Raw genomic sequence first — 22,177 nt, 5'->3', positions numbered from 1 at the left:
CCGCTCTCTTATCGTGACAACAAATGACTGACAAGTGTGGCGTGTGAGAGAAGCACTATCACCAATCAGAAGTGAGGAGGGCGAACCCCTATCTCTCTCTCCCGCCCGGACCCCACACGGTGGAAATTGCGACAAGGACAGGTAAGGGATTAATGTTTACAGTTGTTAACTTCTGTAGCTAAAATGCTACAATTTGACTGATGTCCTGAAATAGTCTTCATAACGAATTGTGTCGTTAGATCAATTCATGTGCTTGGAATAGTGTCTTTAATACAAGTGTCAGCTAAATGTCTTGACAACAGACTTGAAATAGTCTACAATTCCTCGATATTTCACCGCCTCATAGAACGCTGTTTGTGTTACTCGACGTAACTGTAGAGTGGTTAACTAGCGCCTTCCACACAAGTTCAGGGCTTTGCTAATACTTTTAGCCAATGTCATCGTCAAATGCCGTTTAACTAAGCTTGCCGCGAGAATGTTTTTCATGTTAGAGTGCCAGCTGTCGATACAAATTTGTGAATTGCTGATATAAGTTTTTCCCGTGGAGCTCGTTTGGCTCGGCATGCCAAACGTTCACTTTCGTGGTTTAATGACAGCGGACCGCGAAAGTGGTCGGGAGAGTCATGCTGTGTGTACACCAAGAGCGACCTACGCTACCTGGTAGCGGAGGTAGCTGGAGAAGCTTCGCTTGAGAATTTCCTTTGGTAGCTTTGTTCGCTCGTGACGTCACATTTAGAATGTTCAATTTTTAAAGGCCCCGCGGCTGTGCAGCACCCCCGCGAAAAAGAACAAAGGAGGAAAGAGAGGGCAGGGACACGAATAAACGTGTTGTTATTTACAATTTGTTATATAAATTCATCTTTTATGCTGCACAGCTGTTCTCTACTTAATGCAAATGGGACATACTGTATATTTTATAATATATATTTTGTATAATTTACAACTTAATGCGTCTCATGTTTTGATTTCAGGATGAGAGATTTAGGAGTGGAGGATGCTCTCTGTATTAAACAGCTGGATGCAGGCGTTAGATGTGCTTGGAACTTCGCCTGGCTTAATTTGAAATATCATGTGGAGGTGAAGGGAGAAGACAGGGCATTCCTGTTATCTGATGTCTTCAAGAAGATCGATAAGATTGGTCATGCAAGGTGTGTTCTGTGCCACAAAGAAATTAATTACGGAAGCAAAGGGAGCCAGGCTTTGTTGGCACATTGTAAAACAGACCTCCACAAAAAGAAAGTGTGTGACCTGTCAGGAACTCACAGTATAGCCAGCCTTCTGTCCAGTGAAGCAGGGCCATCTACATCAGCTCCAAAACAGGGACCAGATAACATAAGACAGCAGTGCCAGGCAAAGCTTCCAACTCCCATTGTGAATCGTATTGCAAATTCAGAGGTAGGGATAGACCTTTCAGCTCAGCACAAGCAGCGCCACCAGCATCACAGCCATAACCTTATCCGTGTGTTGGTACACAATTTAAAATGTCTTTTTTGTTGTTGTAGGCCATGGTTCTTGGAGTGTTAGCAGAGTGCTCTCTTCCCTTCTCTATTGCACCAGTGACTGTGGAGCTTGCTCAAACCCTTGCTCTGGACAAAGAGGCTTTGCAGAGAATGAAGCTTTCTAGGACCGCAGCAGCATACAAGATGGTCCATGGACTTGGGAGGACCTACTCTGAAAGGACTTTATCCTACTTAAGGAGTATACCTTTTTCTTTGAATATAGACGAGAGTACAACAAACAACAACAAAAAGGTAATATTTTGAGTTATTTTCAGTAATGTTTTGAGTATTATAACATGTTAACCTTAAATAATATGATGGGCTATAAAATAACCATTTTGCTTCAAAATGTATGATTTAAAGGTGTTGTCCATACTTGTGAGCTACTACCACGATGACCTGTAGAAAGTTCTTGTTGAGCATCTGGGAACATTGGAGATCTTAAAAGGTACTGCTGCCAGCTTGGAGAGAGAGCTCTGTCAGTTCTTCGACCAGAACGAAATACCATGGAAAAGCCGTTTGAACGTCACCTGGAGCAGCTATTCAGTGATCTGCAGATGGACCACCAGTGGTGCCCAGATCAGGTACAAATGCAACTAAATCTAATATGTGTTTTCTTCCTTTAGAGAATATGGCACTCAATTTTCCATCTTAGACGAACTAGAAAAGGGGCTAATATACTGGAATATAGGTTTATCTAAATGCCTATGTAACCATAATATATCGTTTAAGTACTCAGGCCTTGGTTACATAGTTTGAGTAAATGGCAATACATCACCATATTTCCACTTCATTTGGCACGATGTACTAAACATATTTACAGAGGACTTTAATTGATATCTGAAAGGAAAGTGCTGAAATGGATATTGGGCCTATAAATCAGAGTAACTTTAGGTATAGCAATTTAGTAATTTCACAAATTCTCTGTTGGTCAGGTGCAGTACCTTAGGGAGCTATGCCTTGTGATGAAGATTCCTGCCTCCAATCCTCAGAGGGGGTTTGTAAACCATCGCTGGCTTTCAGCATATGATGCCAGCATGAGCACTTTCAGCATGCTACCAGCTTATAAAGTCCTTTATTATGGGTACTTAAGCGTGGAGGACCAGGAACTGTACCAAGAGCCCCTGGAAGCCTTATACACCCAATATAGTGTAAGTGAGGCAGGAAAGAGCAGGATCAGGTGGATACATGAAGACCTCAAGAGGAAAGGTGAAGAACACTGATCCCCAGTTGCATCTTTCAGACATGCTCATTAAACTTATACGTAAGTTGTGAGTAGTTATTAACATACTACTTTATTTTTGTATGTCTTTACTTAGGTATGACCCAGCAGGGCAAAGATCGCAAGAAGAGGGTCTGCCAAAAAATCTGGCTTCAGGAGACGATCACAAAGCTGCAGCTCAGTGCTTACATTGATGTCCTGGCCATTTTTAAGGAGTACGTCATGGTTTTCCAGGTGGTTACTTGATTTTTTTGTCATGACTGTTCATTAGTGTTGACTGTCGACTAGTGTGTATGTGCACACGCACACAACCACACACACACATTTCAGGGGATGTATGGTCTAATAAGCCGCTTTCGGACAGACCGTTCTAAGAAAGTAGTTATCAGAACTACCCTCCTCGAATTTCGTTCTGATAACTATCCTTCCCCAGCGGAACTGTTTCAGTCTGCATTCGCACATGAGTCGGGACCTGATAGGGACTGATGCCCGCGCGCAGCCGTCTGCTTCAGTGACGTGTTAGCCGTTAGCCGTTTAGCGCCACATTCAAACACAAAACAAAACGGTAAAAGTAATGAGAGTAGAAAAAACACCACCAAGAAGCTAATATGGAGAGCGGGGAGGCCACTGTGTTTATGGTCTGCATGATGGTGATATTAATCATGGACAATCACATCAGGCGTCTAATATCGAGGCTGGAAAAGCTCACAGAGAGAGTCAGGAGATACTTTTTCATTTCATGAAGGAAGAAAGGAGAGCAGAGCGCTGCTGACAAATGAGACCAGTGTAAGTTTAACTTATTAAACACCCGCCGGTTGTGTCTGTGTCATATGAGGAGACATTTCAGCCGTGATAGAATTACATGGGGCGTAGCTACCGACCACCACACACCTCCCTTAGATTAGTTCTATAGAACTATGAAAAGACCCGACCTCGGAGAAGGAGCTAAATAGTTATAGGAACTAAGGGAGAAAGCCCCGAGTTCCTGTATGTCCGAACACGGGAGAAAACGGCCCCGCGGATTAAAAGGTTATTAGAACTGCCAAAGGTTCCTACAGTCCGAAAGCGGCTATAGTTAGAGAGTTGGTTTTGGTTTGCATCCTACTCTTAACCTGCAGGAGGAATGTGTGTGACCGCTGTTTTGGATAAAAGCTAAATGTAATGTAATATTTTTCCATTCTCAGGGAAGTGAAACATTGATACACAAGCTTCATGAAAAACAGCTTGAGCTGTTCATGTCCTTTTTGGCCTGCTTCGTTAAGGGGAAGTACTTCACAGCATTGTCACCCAGGGCTCTGGTCAATCTGGTTTTGGAGGGCCACATGATTTTGCCTGCAAGAGAGATGTATGTTGGACAGGATGCAGACACATTCAGGTCAAAGACTCCAAATCATGCTGTAAGTACTCTGTAGCATAGGAAGTATTAAATAACTGTTCTAGCCGTACATTGGGAATATGCACTTATGGTGAACTTTGTTGTATTATATTTCAGTTGTTGAAGCCATTTATGGAGAAGCTAAAGACCGCGTACACAACCACTGCTGCATATATGCAGAAAAAGCTTCCCTTGGACAGCCCGACCCTGAAGGCCCTGTCTGCTCTTGACCCACTTTTGAGAGGCCATTCTCAAGGACCCATCCAGCTGAAGAGGCTAAGTGGAATGCTGAGCCACCTCCTTCCCACAAGCTGTGATGTCCACCAAGAAATACTGAAATTCAGTGTTGACCTGGCGTTACCTGTCTTCAAGGAGGAAGATTGCTTCGTGGAGTGGTGGGATCACGTTTTTCAGAGGGAGAAATACCAGGCCCTCACGGCACTGGTGAAGAATGCTCTATCAATCTTCCATGGCCCCAGGGTGGAGTCAGCCTTCAGCCTAATGAATGAGGTGATCGACAGCAAAAGTGGAAATATGAATGTTGAGACCTGCAATGCCATTCAAACAGTTAAATACAACCTCATGGCTAGAGGGAAGTCGGCTGTGGAGATGTTCAAAAGGGAGAGTGTGCGTTATGGGGAGGTGGACCGCGTTCTGTGCAAGAACATCCGGACAGCCGGAACAACTGACAAACGCAAACGGCAGCAACGTTTGAAGGCTGAACGTGAAGTGTCGCACAGTGCGACAGCACTTAAAGCACAGGTCGCTGACAAAGAGAAGCAGGCCAGGCTGAGGCACGCGGCAAAGCACAGAAAGAGGGCCTGTGAGCTCCTAGTGCAGGCCAAAAAGAAAAAAGAGCTTTTTATGCTGTTGAACTGTAAAAATACTGTTGATCCCATGTTTTTTCCATAGTTTACCAATAAAAACTTCTATATGGTAAGTTATTTTGTAGTGTATTTATTAATTCAATAGTTGCACTTATAACACAAACTACGAAATCCACTTTTCCGCGCGTGCCGTGTGTCCGTGTACCCTTGTCACCTTTTTCACCCCGGACCAGTTTGCATGCCTGATTGATGACTGAAGGGTGGGTTTTCTTTGGTACCGGAACCAGATAGGATGTCTTCCACAACAGTGGTACCTTCTCTTGGGTCAAGCTAAGGTTGAAAAGGTGTTGCAGAATCCCACAGAGCTGCTCTGCACAGGCCTTCAGGACTCGGGGGCTGACACCATCTAGACCTGCAAGCCTTGTTCCGGTTCAGTCTCTCCAACTGCCTCTTCACCTGACTTCTAGAAACAGAAAAGTGGGAGGGGGAGGAAAAGGGGACAGCAGCATCTTCTGATTTGGTTGAAGACAAACTAGTGGAAGTAGAACAATCCATGACTGAGGTGGAGGTGGAGATGTTACAGGAAAGCTGAGGGTCAGAGGAGGGTGGGATGTCTCTTTGGCTGGGAACAGGAGGGGAGGATGGTGAGCTTGTTCCTGAACTGAACCTGTTGAAGAATGTGTTCAGCTCATTTGCTCTGTCCAGACTTCAATCCATCCGATCCTCCCTCTGCTTGAGGCCTGTGATCTTCTTCATTCCTGACCACACATCTCTGATATTGTTCCTCTGCAGTTTACTCTCAAGCTTCTTTCTATACACCTCCTTGCTCTCTCTGATCTTGACTTTGAGCTGCTTCTGTATACTCCTCAGTAACTCCCTGTCTCGCTCCCTAAAGGCTCTTTTTTTCTTGTTCAATAGTTCCTTTAGCTCACTGGTGATCCAGGGTTTGTTATTAGGGAAGCATCTCACTGTTCTGGTGGGGATGGTGTTCTCCACACAGAAGTTTATATAGTCAGTAACACACTCAGTCATGGCATTAATGTCCTCTCCATGTGGCTTACAAAGAGAAATCCAATCAGTTGCATCAAAACAACCCTGTAAGGCTTCTTCAGCTTCCTGTGACCACTTTCTAACAGTCCTTTTTGTGACAGGTAGTCTCTGGACAAGGGGTTTATATGCTGAACAGAGAAAAACAAGGTTGTGATCTGATTTACCCAGGGGAGGTCTTGATTTGGAAATGTATGAATCCTTGACATTTGTGTAAAACAAATCCAATGTCTTGTTTTCTCTGGTAGAGCAGCTGACAAACTGTTGAAAAGTTGGCAGTGTAGCAGAGAGTGAGGCATGATTAAAATCACCAGATATTGCCACAAAAGAATTGGGGTGTTGTCTGTATCTTAGCAGCAACGGAACTGATGACATCACATGCAGTGTCGGCAAAAGCTGAGGGTGGAATGTAAACAGCCACCAAAACAACACTGGTGAACTCTCTTGGCAAATAATATGGACGAAAACTTACTGCCAATAGTTCAATGTCAGGACTGCAGAGACGACTCTTCACAGTAACATGTCCTGGGTGACACCATCTGTTGTTGACAAACACTGCCAATCCACCCCCTTTCCTTTTCCTGCTACTCTTTAAATCTCGATCTGCTCGTACAGTCAGGAAGCCCGGCAGAGAGACGCTGGAGTCGGGGATATGATCCTGCAGCCATGTCTCAGTAAAACGCATAATGCTGCATTCCCGATATTCTTGCTGAGTCCTTGTCAAGGCTAGAAGTTCATCCAACTTGTTAGCTAACGATCTTACATTGCCCATGATGATGGATGGCAGAGATGGTTTGAACTTCTTCTTTCTCTCTCTCCTCTTTGCTCCTGCTCTGCATCCACGATGCCTCCTTTTCAATTCCAGTGGGATTTCTGGCTTCAGTTGTCGAATTATTTCTGCTTTTCCAATGTTAATCAGCTGCTCCCTGTTGTAAACCACCCTATTGCTATGGTTATGCATCATAACAAAAGAGCAAAATATACAAAAGTATTGGGAAAAAAATCAATCCAGCTGCACAGCATCCAAGGCAGGAAGGAACAGTTGTCCAAAAAATGCAATTTCTTCCAAGAAAAAACAGGAATGAAATTTATAAAAAAGAAAAAAATCTCAATGCGAGGTACAGAGCTACTCCAACGTGCTGCCACCCTCAGCGGCGCATTCTAGAACAAATTTGTATTTAATTTGTTCAGATTTATTTAATCTGAATTTGTAGTTCAGATTAAACTTCTTTTGAACATGGAGGAAGTGCAGGCGTTGCTGTGACTTTTTTTTTTTTTTACAGCGGCCATGGTTTTTGTGGACCAGGATATGTTGTCAGAGTCCCAAACTATGGACGCAGTTTCCATTGTTGATGACAGGTTGATGGTCAGTTTTAAACTTCCTAACTTCGCTTGTGTTGAGTGACGCGTTGTTTGACGGAAACTACATTGTCAGTTTGTTTTATCTTATCTCTATAGGCTGACTCATCCCCTCCCGAGATGAGGCTGACCAATGTAGTGTCATCTGTGAATTTTATTCTGGAGTTGGTGGGATGGGAGGGTGAGCAGTCATATGCGTGTACTGAGTACATTAAGGGGCTTCGCCCGCAGCCCTGTGGGGAGCCGTGTTTCAGAGAGAGGCTGGTCTTGATGTGTTTCAGTATCGGGCACTTGATGACAATGGGAGTGAGAGCGATGGGTTTGTAGTTATTTTAGCTGGCTACGGTGTGCTGCTTCGGGACTGGAACGATAATGGCTGATTTGAGGCAGGGTGGAACAACGGCTTCTGCAAGTGTTAGAGATATTAGTGAAGACACCAGCAAGTTCATAGGTACAGGTTTTGAGTACCTTTCCAGGGATACTGAATGGGCCAGCAGCCTTTCTCGGGTTCACTGCTTTAAATAGCGGTCTCCCTTCATGTTCCTGCACAGACGATGTCTGGGTGCCTGTAGCAGGGTTGCATGTGTGACAGGATGGCGTGTTCTCAGTGACGATATCGGTGCAGCTGGTAACATAGAACAGCACAGATTGTGTGTATACTACCAGGTCATGATGTTCAAAAACCCACCAATGAACCAACTTTTGAAGCAGTCGTAGCTGGGAGATGGCTCCCTCGGACCAGGTCTGGATGGTCTTTGTGGTGGGCTTTGACCATTTCCAGATAGGTTTGTAAGCTGGGACCAGGATCAGGCAAATGTGGTCAGATAAGCCCAAGGAGGGGGCACGGCTCTATATGCTTGCTTGATGTTTGAATACATGTGATTGAGTGTACTTCCTCTCCTGGTGGGATATTTCATATGTTGTGTGATCCTTTAAACATGCTTGGTTGAAGTCTCCAACAATGATGTGTACATCGTCGGGATATCATTTCTGTTGTCTTTTGATAGTGTCATGCAGATAATTTAGAGCTCTGCTAATGTTAGCGTCAGGAGGGATGTAACTGACTTATTGATAGAGATCAGAAGTTACATATCGCCTACCTTGTGTAATAATTCTTCCACTTCCCGCTGCAATGCTTTTATTCTATGTAAAGCACTTTGAATTGTTTTGTACATGAAATGTGCTATACAAATAAATTTGACTTTGACTCTGTGATGGACCTGGGGCCTCAAACGAGAATTCACGAAAGTAGCGCGATATGAGACTGATTATTTATTAAAATATTCATTTAACATGCCAAAATCGTAAGATTCTGTCTTTTTCCTTCTTTGAAGGTGGTGCCCATACATACGAGGTTAAATAAGGTTTATTTAGATCGTGAGAACGTCTTATAAACCCTTATATTTTATCAAGTAACGCTGCAACAAAAACATGGGTATTTATTTACCTTGGGGGTAATCAGAGTCACCCACATGTGCTCCCACCACCCCTGAGAGAGCAGTGTCATCCATAGTTGTGCCGACTCTCTGTTCAAACAGGGTGGGCCCCTCTTCTCCTGTCCCCCCGCCTGTTTCGGCCACATTTCGGCGGTGGGCAGCCAGTCTCCGCTTCACATCCACCTTAATGTGGTACCACTTCTTCACCTCTGTTTGTGTGCGCTTCTCAGACCCCACAGCACGCTCTCCCACCCACTCCTCTTACGTTTGCTGCTTATGCCGGAGGACAGCGTGCCAAAGAACACATTTTTGCACGCCTCCACTTCAGAAAGTAGCACCTCCATCTCGCTTTCCTTGAAGTTGTTCTTTTTTCCCGTCTTACTCATTCTTTTTTCTTTATTTTCTGATCATACACAGAGGGGAATCGCAGGTGCAGGGCTCATTTAAATATGATTTGCATATTTAAGTAGGGGCGTGGACAGGGAGGAGTCGGGTGCTCCGACATGTGCGCTCAAATCCATGTTGATTGGGATGTACAAACGAAATGTGCTTGGATTTATGCGTACGCACAGATTCATACATCTGAATATTTTTGTACATTGGAGGGCAGTTGGGTTTGAGTGTACGCCATGTTTCAGTAGGAAATCCACACAAGTTTTTGCACATGAGGCCCCTGGTGTTTGAGAGGAAACCACCAGGTTTCAGGGGTTGTTTCCTTAGCCTGGTGAGTAGGCCCTCTCCCTCAGCTGTCTGCACAGATTGATGGACCCGACAACAATCCATGTGGAACCTGCAGGTCTCGCAATATCGACAGGAATGTTGTGAGCCTGCTAAAATTCTGCAGTTACAGCCGTTGTGGATTGTAATCCGAAGTTGATCAACTCCTGCCGATTGTAGACAAAGCTTGAACACATACGCCAGGAAAAACAGAAAAAAACTTGAAACTGGAAAACCAAAAGCCGCTGCACACATGCATGCTGCCATCATCATTTAATTAGAATAATGAATGTTGGTTTCAAAACTTACAAACCGGCTTTAGAGTAATCACTCTTAAGTTTTAGGCTTAATAAAAGCTCCCTTCTTCTGAGATATCTCTCTTAAAGATGCTTTCCAGTGAAAGTGAAACAGCAAAGTCAATCTTGACTCTGATCCCTTATTTAATTTCCAAGTTGGCAATCTTCTCCTCCACTCCTCTGCTCGTGTCCGTCCTATCAGAGATGTGAGCAGAGGAGTCGAGGACGGATGATGAGAGAGAAGCTGAAGTACCAGACATCTACCAAAACGAAGCGTCCTTTTGTAAGTGTAATTTCAAACCATTCTCAATTAGATATATTGTGTTGCACAGCTGCAAAATCTAAGCATGGTTATGTTGCAGCTGTAGTTCAAGTGTACCGGCATCTTGTGGTAATAGAGTTGACTAATGAAGTTGGTTGGCCTTGGGAGTACTGAATTGATTGACATCAGTTTGTGAGTTGATTAATGACGGAAGTGATAATTGTTATGGATAATAAGGAAAAGTGAATCAAGGGTGGTCACTGTTACATGAAGACAAAAGTTTTTCAGAGTGAAAAAACTGAAGTTTTTTTTCATAATTTGCCGAAAGCGGCAAGTTCCGCGTTGTTTGCTAGCTGCACTGAAACAAAAGAATTATCCGGTTTGTAGTGAACACTTTAAGATGAGGACTGTGCGGAAGAGTTGGTTTTTGAGTCAGATGTCCTGGTGAGATGCAGGACAAACCAACTGAAATCCGAGGCTGCTCCCTCACAGATAACACACCTCAGTTAAGATGGCTACTCTTACTTTACCGGAGATTCACTTGGGATTAATGAGCTCCCTGACTGGTGAACATCATCATTAGCTTTAGTTACTTGGCATCTGCTGTTTATGGGCCGCTGCAGGGTCTCTGCATTTACTTTACGTTGGGAGAACATAGACACTTCCAACACAGAGCAGGTGGTAAGTGCAGGCCGGTGTTCTGCAGAGAAAGTCACCAAGCAGGTGATTGATATAGGCAAGGCAAGGCAAGGCATCTTTATTTATATAGCGCATTTCATACCACAGGCAACTCAATGTGCTTTACATAAAGACAATGCATTTAAAAGAACAGCATAAAGCAGCAATTTAAAGAGGAAAAAAAAAAAAAATAGAATAAAAATTAAAAACACAGTTAAAAGCAATCAAAGAAGAGGGGATAAAGAAAGATATAAACTCAACCATACGTACACCGAAAGAGAAATGTTTTTAACCTGGATTTAAAAGTGCTCACAGTTGGGGCTGATTTCAGTTCTGCTGGTAGTTTGTTCCAGTTGTGTGCAGCATAACAGCTAAAAGCTGCTTCACCGTGTCTAGTTTGAACTCTGGGCTCCGCTATCTGACCTGAGTCAGTAGATCTCAGAGCTCTACTGGGTTTATACTCTGCTAGCATGTCATTCATGTATTCTGGACCTAAACCATTCCGTGATTTGTAGACGAGTAGCAGAACTTTAAAATCTATTCTGTATCTGACCGGGAGCCAATGTAAAGACTTGAGAACTGGGGTGATGTGATGTGATCTCTTTGTTCTGGTTAAAACTCGGGCTGCAGCATTCTGAATGAGCTGCAGCTGTTTGAGACTCTTTTGGGGGAGTCCAGTCAGAAGACCGTTACAGTAGTCAAGTCTGCTGGAGATGAAAGCATGAATCAGCTTCTCCTGATCTGTTTGGGACATGAAAACCTTAATTCTGGATATGTTCTTAAGTTGATAAAAGGCTGATTTGGTGACTGATTTGATATGATTGTTGAAGGTCTCATGACAGCAGATGGACCTGCCAGCGACCACACGAACACCAGGTGGTGTTACCCGTCCACTCCAGACTTAGGTGAACTGATGGCTCTTCCTCCAGAAATTCAGCTTGAACTTTTCTGCTCCTCACAGAATAGAACACAGAAGCCAGAATGTTTATGGGAACGTAGTCAAAATCTCTCAGGTTCATGTCCTTCCGATATTTCCATGAAAGTAGAGCGAAGCAACTGCTGTATTATTGATCTGACTTTCCAATGGACACACTGTGTGTGGAAAGTCCATTTAGTTTTTGTTTTTTTTACCAAAGACGGGGAGCATGACCCGGCAGCTCTCTCTGCTCTGTGTAGGCTGTGCTGGCTACACGTTCAAAGCCGTGTTGAACTAGGGAAATGAAAAGTGATTTTATCTGTAATAGTGTTTTTTTTTTTTTTTTGTATGCTTTTTTTCCACCTATGGTCATGTGCTTGTGTTGGGTAAAAGCTGCGTTGAACATTCAGTGGAGTACTTCTTTGTTTTCTTCATCATTGCATTAAAAAAAATGAAATGATGTCACATCTGTCCATACAAACCATCACATGCCTACAAGGGTAGATCCCTGATGTGGAGTGTTGGTGCAGCTACAGTGTTGGATGATGAGCTAACAACAGTCCACCTGAAGTGTGGAGTTTAAGGGTTCGGGTTAGCCAGTGATGTACAGGCCTATGCAACAAGATCAATGAGTTTCTATAAAGTAGGAATAATCTGTGTCACAAGGGTGTATCTCTTTTAATCTCCTTCACCTAAATTAATCATTAACAGGCAACAATGTCAAATTTGTTGAGTCGTATATTTTCTACTCTAGCATTACAAACTAAAGGCTTTTTGTCACTTTGCCATGGATCGTTTAACATTGGATGATGAGAATGCCCTTTTAGATTTTGAGCCTAAACTGAGTAACCATATTAATTTAGAAATTTGCATGATTAACACCTTCCTCTTTACTGCAGTAGTATCATGCTTGTTTTTTGTGGTCTTACCATTGTTCCATCACTCGGTAGCATTGCCACTGAGAAAACAAAGGGTAAGTTTTTTGTTTGGTTGCTTTTAAATGTAGCTCTTGCTGACTCCAAAATGAAAAATCAAGCTTTATATTTGATAGCAAGTAATGTTGAACCAAAAGTTTAGGGTGACCAGAATTATTTGTCACCCTAGCCCTACGAAGAGATAAGCTTGGTCCAGATGGGTGCCCTATAAAGCAAGTCCTACACAGCCAGGCTTTCTCTGTGTTCGCTTCTTGACAAAACCTGAACCGTTATCCAAAGATAACGGATACTACAGCGGTGGCTCTGATCTTTCTTTGTATAAGGCACAAGGCTAATGACCCAGCAGAGCTGCTGAAGCACTTGCTGTGTTGTCCATCTGTAGGTTACTTCACTTTCAGGACTTCCATCAGAGCTGGATGCAACAGAAGAACAGCTTGATTTGAGGTCGAGTTGTCACTGTCCAATTAGTTTGATCAGATCATATTTTTTGGGACTTATGACAGAGATACACGGAATACCTTTCTCAAAACTCCCACATGTTTTACAGATGGTAGAATAATAATTAAAAAAAAACAAACAAAAGTAATCTGGTTTTCCCAGCCCACGCAGCTTGGACCCCATAAAATAAATACAGTAATATCAGAGCCACAATCTTATGGTGGAAGTCCTTCTCCGTGTTAAGACATGGACTCAGAATTTGGTCCAGTGTTGTGTATCAGTTATTTGTTGACAGAAAACAAATGCATTGCTTTGCTATGAAAATGGCATCAGTTGGACAGACATGTAATGTACTGCTTATGGAAAAAACTAAAGCCTTACAATAATTATATCAGTAAATATAAAGCTAATAGCAGCATGCGGCATAACTCTGGGACACAGTTGTATTCAACAGTTTGCAGAATGTAATAACTTAACAGGTAAATGGCTGTGGTAATGGCAGCTTGTAACCCTTTGCACTCATTCTGTTCCTCCCTGCAGGTGAGTATATCAAGAACTGGCGACCGCGTTACTTTCTGCTGAAGACAGATGGCTCTTTTATTGGCTACAAGGACAAACCACAGGATTCCGACCTGGCCTACCCGCTCAATAACTTCTCTGTAGCAAGTAAGACACAAGCAGACTGTGATGCCTTTGAATCACTGCAAACGAATATCTGCTGAACACAGCACATCTGTTAATTTCAGAATGTCAGCTGATGAAGACGGAGCGGCCCAAGCCGAACACCTTCATCATCCGCTGCCTCCAGTGGACCACTGTCATCGAGAGGACTTTTCATGTCGACACTCCCGATGAGAGGTGAGACTTCATCTTTTCCCTTCTCATCAGATTTTCTTCTAACTCGTGTCTATAAACCTGCTGACCACTGTAACTGTAGCCAGTCACACACAAATGAACATAGAGCCCAATATGGGGTTCAGTTACTTGCCCGAGGACACTTCAACACATGGATGCACTGGAGATCAAACCGAAAAACCTGGTTGGAAGAGAGCCACTCTGCCAGCTGAGCTGTGTCCACAGTAGCTCAATAAGTAGTTGTATGAAAATCTAAAAAAAAAACAAAAAAAACATATTTTTACCCTTTACTGTCTGTTCAAGGGACGAATGGGCTGAGGCCATCCAGATGGTAGCAGAGTCGCTGGCGAAGCAGGAGGAGGAGGGTATCCTGTGCAGCCCTACTTCTCAGATAGAGAACGTCAACGAGGAGGAGATGGACACCTCCATCAGCCACTACAAAAGAAAGGTGCTCAAATGTTTCTTTTTACTTAGACCTCACAACTACAGTGAAGGAGACATGAAAAGTTGGCATGTAGCAAATGGTTCAGGAGATGGAGAATCAAACTGGGAATATGTGGGATATGGGTTTCTTTCTGCCCCACCGTCCGAATGGAACAAAACGTTTCAGCTGTTGGAAGTATTGAGTAGAGCCTGATATAATGTTTCCCTGTTTTTCTCTTCTGTATTTCTGTGCAGACAATGAATGACTTTGACTATCTGAAGCTTCTGGGAAAGGGCACTTTTGGAAAAGTCATTTTGGTGAGAGAGAAGGCAAGCGGCACCTACTATGCCATGAAGATCCTCAAGAAGGAAGTCATTATAGCCAAGGTCCGGAGGAGCTACTTTTACTTCTGTAGTTGTATTGGTTGGGGAAGAGTAACATTTTTTCATATTTTAGGAAGGTTCTTGCATTACCCTTTACATGATATTATAATTGCTTTATCTTGGTGCGGGCTGCATCTTTCACATGTCCCCCAGGTATCTAACATTTCCATATATTGTGGCTGAACAAGACAATGTGCATTCAGTGGCAACAGGCCCATTTTTCAAATGGATTCTCAGAGTAATAGACTACCACCAGAGACTGAATTTGCTTCTGGAAAGTATTTTCATTCCATCAAGTTTGTCTAACAAATAAAGACTTTGTCCTGCGTCAGCTCATCATTCATCCTGCAAAGCAATAGGTTTATGATGTCAGTTGTGTTTGGAACTGAGTTCATGTTGGCACTGTGCAGGATTGTTGCCTTTTTGTGCTAAAAATGATCAAATTCTGATGGTGAGTTTTTGTGGTTCTGAAACCCTCAGCTGACCGCGTCCATGCCGGGCTGCATCATGCTGGAGAGCTCAAAGGCTGCTGGCAATATGGCAAAAAATAGGATCTGAATATTATTTTCTACGTTGGTCTCAATCTTATTCGCAACATAGAAAACTTTACTTATCGTATGTGTGTGTGACGCTTAGGCTTTGCCAGACAGGGGAGCTTGTAACCAGTATTGATCGCTTGACTCTGATGTAATCTTTTTATAAAAGTATCACCAAGCTGGCATTTTGGGATACTTAGAAAGCTAAGATGAGCACCAAAAGCTGTCCAGACTCATGTAATGTGCACAGCTGTGTATACATTGTTGATGCAGCCATCTAATATTAACATGCTGCTCAGGCCAGCACACAGGTGCACATGTTGCAGTCCAGTTTTTCTGTGTGGCAGGAAAGAGGCTGTCCAGATGCCTCCCACTATCATCAACATAGAATATGATTCCGATCTAACTTTGGGTACCTGGTTTTCAAGAATTTCCCTTCTAGCTACAGTCCGTCTACAATTATTTGTGAGAAGACTTCCTCTGATCTCATAACTAATCCCTCTAATCTTTTCTTCTTCTATCACAGGATGAAGTTGCTCACACGCTGACAGAAAGTAGGGTATTGAAAAATACCCGGCATCCATTCCTAACTGTAAGTACGACAGAGCACTTATATTAGCTTAACTTTTGTCCAAAAGATGTTGGAACAGCTGAAAGAGTTCATACTACAAAGTTCTTGTGATATTGTGTTGCAGTCTCTGAAGTACTCATTCCAGACTAAAGACCGGCTTTGCTTTGTGATGGAGTACGTCAACGGAGGAGAGGTAGGAGGCCGCTACTAATGAATGTTTTTATTTTTCTCTTTACACACGCAAGTTAAAGCTGTTGTGTTTTAGGCCTTACTGTGTTGCATTATGATCGTATGTTGGTGGCATCCGCCTGTTGATGGATTCAGAATGTTTAAGTTCAAGCCCTCTGGGGTTTTCTTGAAACTTAGAAAGAGCTCCAGCAGCAACATCTTTGAATTGGTAGAACTTGGTGTACCAAATATTGTTTGTACTTTAACTAGAACTGAATCTCATCTTGTGCATCACAGCTCTTCAAAGGCTTGTTTGCTTGGAATATCTGGAAGTGATTTTGAAAGCAATAACTCAAGCCAACATCAGATTGTTGGATTTTCAGTGTTGTCAGATCACCCTAAATGATTTCGGATCAGAAGTTTTGAAGTTGTGATGAGTTCACGCAAAACAACTGATTGGCGGCAGGAAATCTTACACACATCCGATTTTTGCCTGACTCAACCCCCAACTCGCCTGACTGATCTTTATCAAGCAGCTGTCATGCAAGTCATTAATGTTGGACTTTAATACAAGAAGCTTTGTGATTCTCATTATTCAAGAGAATTAGAATTGTCAAAGAGGCATGTGCGTTCTCACCTTAGTTCAACCAAATTCTGGACAGTTTCCTGAATCCAAGCCAGCCTCAGGAAATGTCTTCACCATCCGTCCCATCATGCTTGTTGTGTTCTTCTTCTGGGTTCCCCCTCTCCTGTCCCGTCTCAGACACTCTAATTGGTTATAGTTCAAGATCTATCAATCTATCCATCTGTCTACGACATAAAATTGGACTGGACTGAGCTGAATAGTTAGTAAGTGGCTTTAATTGAACTGGAGTTGGTATTAATTGGATTTAACTTAGTTGAATTCAACCGTATTTGTTGGTTTATTTTCTCTGTAGTGCCCTGAGACGACTGTGGTGAACTGGCACTGCAAAGATCAACTGAAACGTAGTGACAGTCAGGCTTGTAAGCTGGTCATGGAAACCTGGTTTTTAACTGTGAACTTCTGTTGTCGTCTCTTGCAGCTGTTTTTCCACTTGTCAAGAGAACGAGTGTTTTCAGAGGACCGCACCCGTTTCTATGGTGCCGAGATAGTTTCTGCTTTAGACTACCTACATTCTGCCAAGATTGTCTACCGTGATCTGAAGGTAAATTCCACATGCTCTGAGAGAGGTCTGGAAAACATCCACAATCAGACACCTGTGCTGAGTTCCCTTTTCTACTGTAGCATGTATAAAGATACTGATGGGAACACATGGGGAATATTTTTTGTCTCCCATCAGCTGGAGAACCTCATGTTGGACAAAGATGGCCACATTAAGATCACCGACTTTGGCCTCTGTAAAGAAGGCATCACAGACACTGCCACCATGAAGACCTTCTGTGGAACACCGGAGTACCTGGCTCCTGAGGTCAGACATAATAATTACTCATCAGGACTTTAACTTGTGTGTTGGTCACAGGGACTGATGAAACCTACTGTGGTCATTAATAATTCTCAAACAGAAAATATGATAATGAAAGATGTCTGAAAGTTTTAAAGTGTAAAATCAAACTCATCTTTGTAGTTTTCTGATTTTTGTCCTGTATGATTAAATCAGGTAAGATTTTTTTTTTTTGTTACTAAGCAGCAAACACAAAGTCCAATGTGGATGTACTTTGAGAGGCAGTTTATAGGAAAGCCTAACCCTTGTAGGTTAGGATATGAAAGAGGAAAAGGGAAAAGATGTTTCCCATTTGAGCTTACAGCTGTGATCACGGGTCCTCAGATTTTATCCACACTCATTGGAAAGTGTGTTTATGTCTGGTGAAGAGCTTGTAGGTAATAATCACTTTTAACTTCTTCAGAAGAATTTTGACTAATACTAATCCATCGGCTAAATTGCTTTAATTGAACATTATCAGGTACTGGAAGACAATGACTACGGGCGGGCGGTGGACTGGTGGGGTTTAGGTGTGGTGACATACGAGATGATGTGCGGCCGCCTGCCGTTCTACAACCAGGACCATGAGAAGCTGTTTGAGCTTATCCTTATGGAAGAGATCAAGTTCCCACGAACACTGTCAGCTGATGCCAAGTCGCTGCTGTCCGGGTTGCTGATCAAGGACCCCAACAAACGGTACTCACATAAACACTCCCAAACTACCTTAATGCAAACACTACCGTCAAGGCAAGCAGGTATGAAATGGAGGTGCTAAACTCTAACTTTGGCATTTATCATTGTGTCATAGTAAGATTACAGTATGTGTCCAGAGAGTTGGCCCGTGGGCGAAGGAAGATCCTGTTCAGCTTTAATGTGTTTATAAAAACTCCATGAAACAAAATCCTTTTTTTTAGTTTCTGTTTTAAAAGTGTAAAATTTACTTCATTGTTCTTTTTTTCCTTCAGTAATTGTTCTTTCACTCTCACAGAAATCAGACTTCAAAGTATAAAAGAAAATTCAACTTTTTTTTCTGAAAAATGATTTTCGTTGCATATTTCTGTTAAAAAAAACCCAAAATCTTACAAAATACAGAAAATAATATATCATCATTTTGTCTTAAAATCCAAAATAGACATTTTTGGCCTCATTTGGTCTTATTGTTTATGTTAATGTGAGAATTTCTCGTGGTGTATGGAGGGCCGAACCTGCCATAATCCGAGATGTGTACGATATAAATGGCTAAATAAAAAAGTTGTGTGATGATTAATGCTGATTAAAATAAAGTGAAAATAATCTGATATAGCAGCTGATTGTGAAATTATATTTCAACTGCATTCATTTAAGCTTGTGTCAATGCAACAGTTTTATTTTTTTATTTTATTTATTGGAATATTTGCATATATTTATATATTATAATTATTTATTTATTTCCTCTTACTTCTTATTTATTGATAAAGTATTATTAACATTCAAGCCCACTTCCAAAACCTTGGTAAATGTTCTTTAGTAAGACAAAGAGAGCCTGTGAAGTTCATCCAGTGGTTTTCTGATTTCAGCTGGATTTGTGCATAAATGTGGTTTGCCTGAAGAAAGCATGTGAAATATTTGAGTGGATGTCTAGCATTGTCATGAAACGGTGTGGGATTAAGTATTCGAGTCACCCCTAAAAGGCAGACAGGAAAATATTCCCCAAAATGTCTGAATTCCCAACAGATTACACATATTTACATACCTATCTCTCTATTTACATTATCAGTGGACAGAACAGGTCTAAAGCCACGACTGAAGTGTGGCCTATTCAATAATGATTCTAACGATCTATCTCGAAATGTCATGTACATCAAAGTAAGTAAGAAAAACCAGCTGGCAAGTCCTGTTAGCATCCAACCCTTCATCCCTGAGGCGTTTTCCATCTCTAATAAGAAAACTGTTGAAAATTGCAGCTTCGCAGACTGACAAATCATTATGGGATCAGTCTATTCAGATTCTAGAATGCGCCGCTGAGGGTGGCAGCATGTTGGAGTAGCTCTGTACCTCACATTGAGATTTTTTCTTTTTTCTAAATTTCATTCCTGTTTTTTCTTGGAAGAAATTGCATTTTTTGGACAATTGTTCCTTCCTGCCTTGGATGCTGTGCAGCTGGATTGATTTTTCCCAATACTTTTGTATATTTTGCTCTTTTGTTATGATGCATAACCATAGCAACAGGGTGGTTTACAACAGGGAGCAGCTGATTAACATTGGAAAAGCAGAAATAATTTGACAACTGAAGCCAGAAATCCCACTGGAATTGAAAAGGAGGCATCGTGGATGCAGAGCAGGAGCAAAGAGGAGAGAAAGAAAGAAGAAGTTCAAACCATCTCTGCCATCCGTCATCATGGGCAGTGTAAGATCGTTAGCTAACAAGTTGGATGAACTTCTAGCCTTGACAAGGACTCAGCAAGAATATCGGGAATGTAGCATTATGTGTTTTACATGGCTGCAGGATCATATCCCCGACTCCAGCGTCTCTCTGCCGGGCTTCCTGACTGTACGAGCAGATCGAGATTTAAAGAGTAGCAGGAAAAGGAAAGGGGGTGGATTGGCAGTGCTTGTCAACAACAGATGGTGTCACCCAGGACATGTTACTGTGAAGAGTCGTCTCTGCAGTCTTGACATTGAACTATTGGCAGTAAGTTTTCGTCCATATTATTTGCCAAGAGAGTTCACCAGTGTTGTTTTGGTAGCTTTTTACATTCCACCCTCAGCTGTTGCCGACACTGCATGTGATGTCATCAGTTCCGTTGTTGCTAAGATACAGACACAACACCCCAATTCTTTTGTGTCAATATCTGGTGATTTTAATCATGCCTCACTCTCTGCTACACTGCTAACTTTTCAACAGTTTGTCAGCTGCTCTACCAGAGAAAACAAGACATTGGATTTGTTTTACACAAATGTCAAGGATTCATACATTTCCAAATCAAGACCTCCCCTGGGTAAATCAGATCACAACCTTGTTTGTCTCTGTTCAGCATATAAACCCCTTGTCCAGAGACTACCTGTCACAAAAAGGACTGTTAGAAAGTGGTCACATGAAGCTGAAGAAGCCTTACAGGGTTGTTTTGATGAGGCAGTTGGAGAGACTGAACCGGAACAAGGCTGCAGGTCCAGATGGTGTCAGCCCCCGAGTCCTGAAGGCCTGTGCAGAGCAGCTCTGTGGGATTCTGCAACACCTTTTCAACTTTAGCTTGACCCAAGAAAAGGTACCACTGTTGTGGAAGACATCCTGTCTGGTTCCGGTACCAAAGAAAACCCACCCTTCAGACATCAATGACTACAGACCTGTTGCCCTGATATCCCACATCATGAAGGTCCTGGAGAGACTCCTGTTGACCCACCTGTGTAAGCAAACCAGCACATATCAGGACCCCCTGCAGTTTGCTTATCGCCATGGAGTTGGAGTTGAAGACGCTATCATACACCTGCTTCAACAAACCCACTGTCATCTGGACAAAGCAGGCAGCACTGTGAGGATCATGTTCTTTGATTTCTCCAGTGCATTTAACACAATCCAGCCTGATCTGCTTCGTCTGAAACTCCAGAAGACTCAGGTGGAGGCCTCAACAATCACCTGGATTAATGACTACCTGACAAACAGACCACAGTTTGTCAGACTGAAGAATTGTGTGTCTAACCAGGTGATCAGCAGCACAGGAGCACCACAGGGGACTGTACTTTCACCATTCCTTTTCACTCTGTACACTTCAGACTTCCAGTACAAGTCAGACTCCTGGCATCTACAGAAATATTCAGATGACTCTGCAGTTGTCGGGTGTATCAGAGATGGACAAGAAGCTGAGTACAGAGAGCTGGTGGACCGCTTTGTGGCATGGTGTGGGAACAATCATCTCATCTTGAATGTTAACAAAACAAAGGAGATGATTGTAGATATCAGGAGAAACAGGGTCAGATCAAACCCTGTTTCCATCATGGGAGAAGAAGTGGAGGTGGTTGAGGAATATAAATACCTTGGTGTTCATGTGGACAACAGACTGGACTGGAGACACAACAGTGAAGCCATCTACAAGAAAGGACAGAGCAGACTGTACTTCTTGAGGAAGCTAAGGTCCTTCAAGGTTTGCAGCAAGATGTTGCAGATCTTCTACAAGTCTGTTGTTGAGAGCGTCATTTCCTCTTGCGTCATCTGTTGGGGCAGCAGCATCAGAACCAGGGACCTAAAAAGACTCAACAACCTGATAAAGAAGGCTGGTTCTGTTCTGGGGACGACTGTTGAACCTCTGGAGACAATTATGCAAAGAAGGATTTTGCATAAAATCAAGAGAATTATGGACAACCCTGAACATCCTCTCCATGAGACTGTTATCGGAAAACAGAGTCTCTTCAGTCAAAGGCCTCTTCAGTTTGGATGCAAAACGGACTGCTACAGGAAATCTTTCCTGCCCACAGCCATCAGCATCTATAATAACTCCTTGATTTAATTGAGTTACATCAACATTTAATTTCCCTCTAAGAATAAATAAAGTATTTTTGAATTTGAATTGAAGTGTCTCTTCTTCCAAAGACTCTATGGGAACACATGTGACGGGACTTAAAGTTCAACATCTTCTCATCATCTCTCTCTGTGTTTGTTGACAGGCTTGGTGGTGGACCAGATGATGCTAAGGAGATCATGCGGCATAGTTTCTTCGGCACGGTCGACTGGCAGGACGTTTACGACAAAAAGGTGAAAGCAGGATCGGATGCCATCGTAGTGGCAATTGAAAGGGC

The 22,177-nt window shown here is 42.6% G+C and overlaps 1 protein-coding gene across 1 annotated transcript in view; it reads left to right on the top strand.

Annotated features, from left to right (window-relative positions):
- The window catches only part of akt3b (v-akt murine thymoma viral oncogene homolog 3b), a 50,886-nt gene that overhangs the window by 21,789 nt on the left and 6,920 nt on the right, over window positions 1-22,177 (top strand). The window contains exons 3-12 of the mRNA XM_075464196.1: window positions 13,548-13,673; window positions 13,754-13,865; window positions 14,166-14,310; window positions 14,541-14,672; window positions 15,732-15,797; window positions 15,901-15,969; window positions 17,009-17,131; window positions 17,267-17,395; window positions 17,889-18,103; window positions 22,046-22,133. Coding sequence (XP_075320311.1) covers window positions 13,548-13,673; window positions 13,754-13,865; window positions 14,166-14,310; window positions 14,541-14,672; window positions 15,732-15,797; window positions 15,901-15,969; window positions 17,009-17,131; window positions 17,267-17,395; window positions 17,889-18,103; window positions 22,046-22,133 — 1,205 coding nt within the window. The remainder of the gene's footprint in view (window positions 1-13,547; window positions 13,674-13,753; window positions 13,866-14,165; window positions 14,311-14,540; window positions 14,673-15,731; window positions 15,798-15,900; window positions 15,970-17,008; window positions 17,132-17,266; window positions 17,396-17,888; window positions 18,104-22,045; window positions 22,134-22,177) is intronic.

Source organism: Odontesthes bonariensis, chromosome 4 (genome assembly GCF_027942865.1).
Source record: "Odontesthes bonariensis isolate fOdoBon6 chromosome 4, fOdoBon6.hap1, whole genome shotgun sequence".
Lineage (NCBI taxonomy): Eukaryota > Metazoa > Chordata > Actinopteri > Atheriniformes > Atherinopsidae > Odontesthes > Odontesthes bonariensis.
This window is presented reverse-complemented; position numbering and strand designations above follow the sequence as displayed.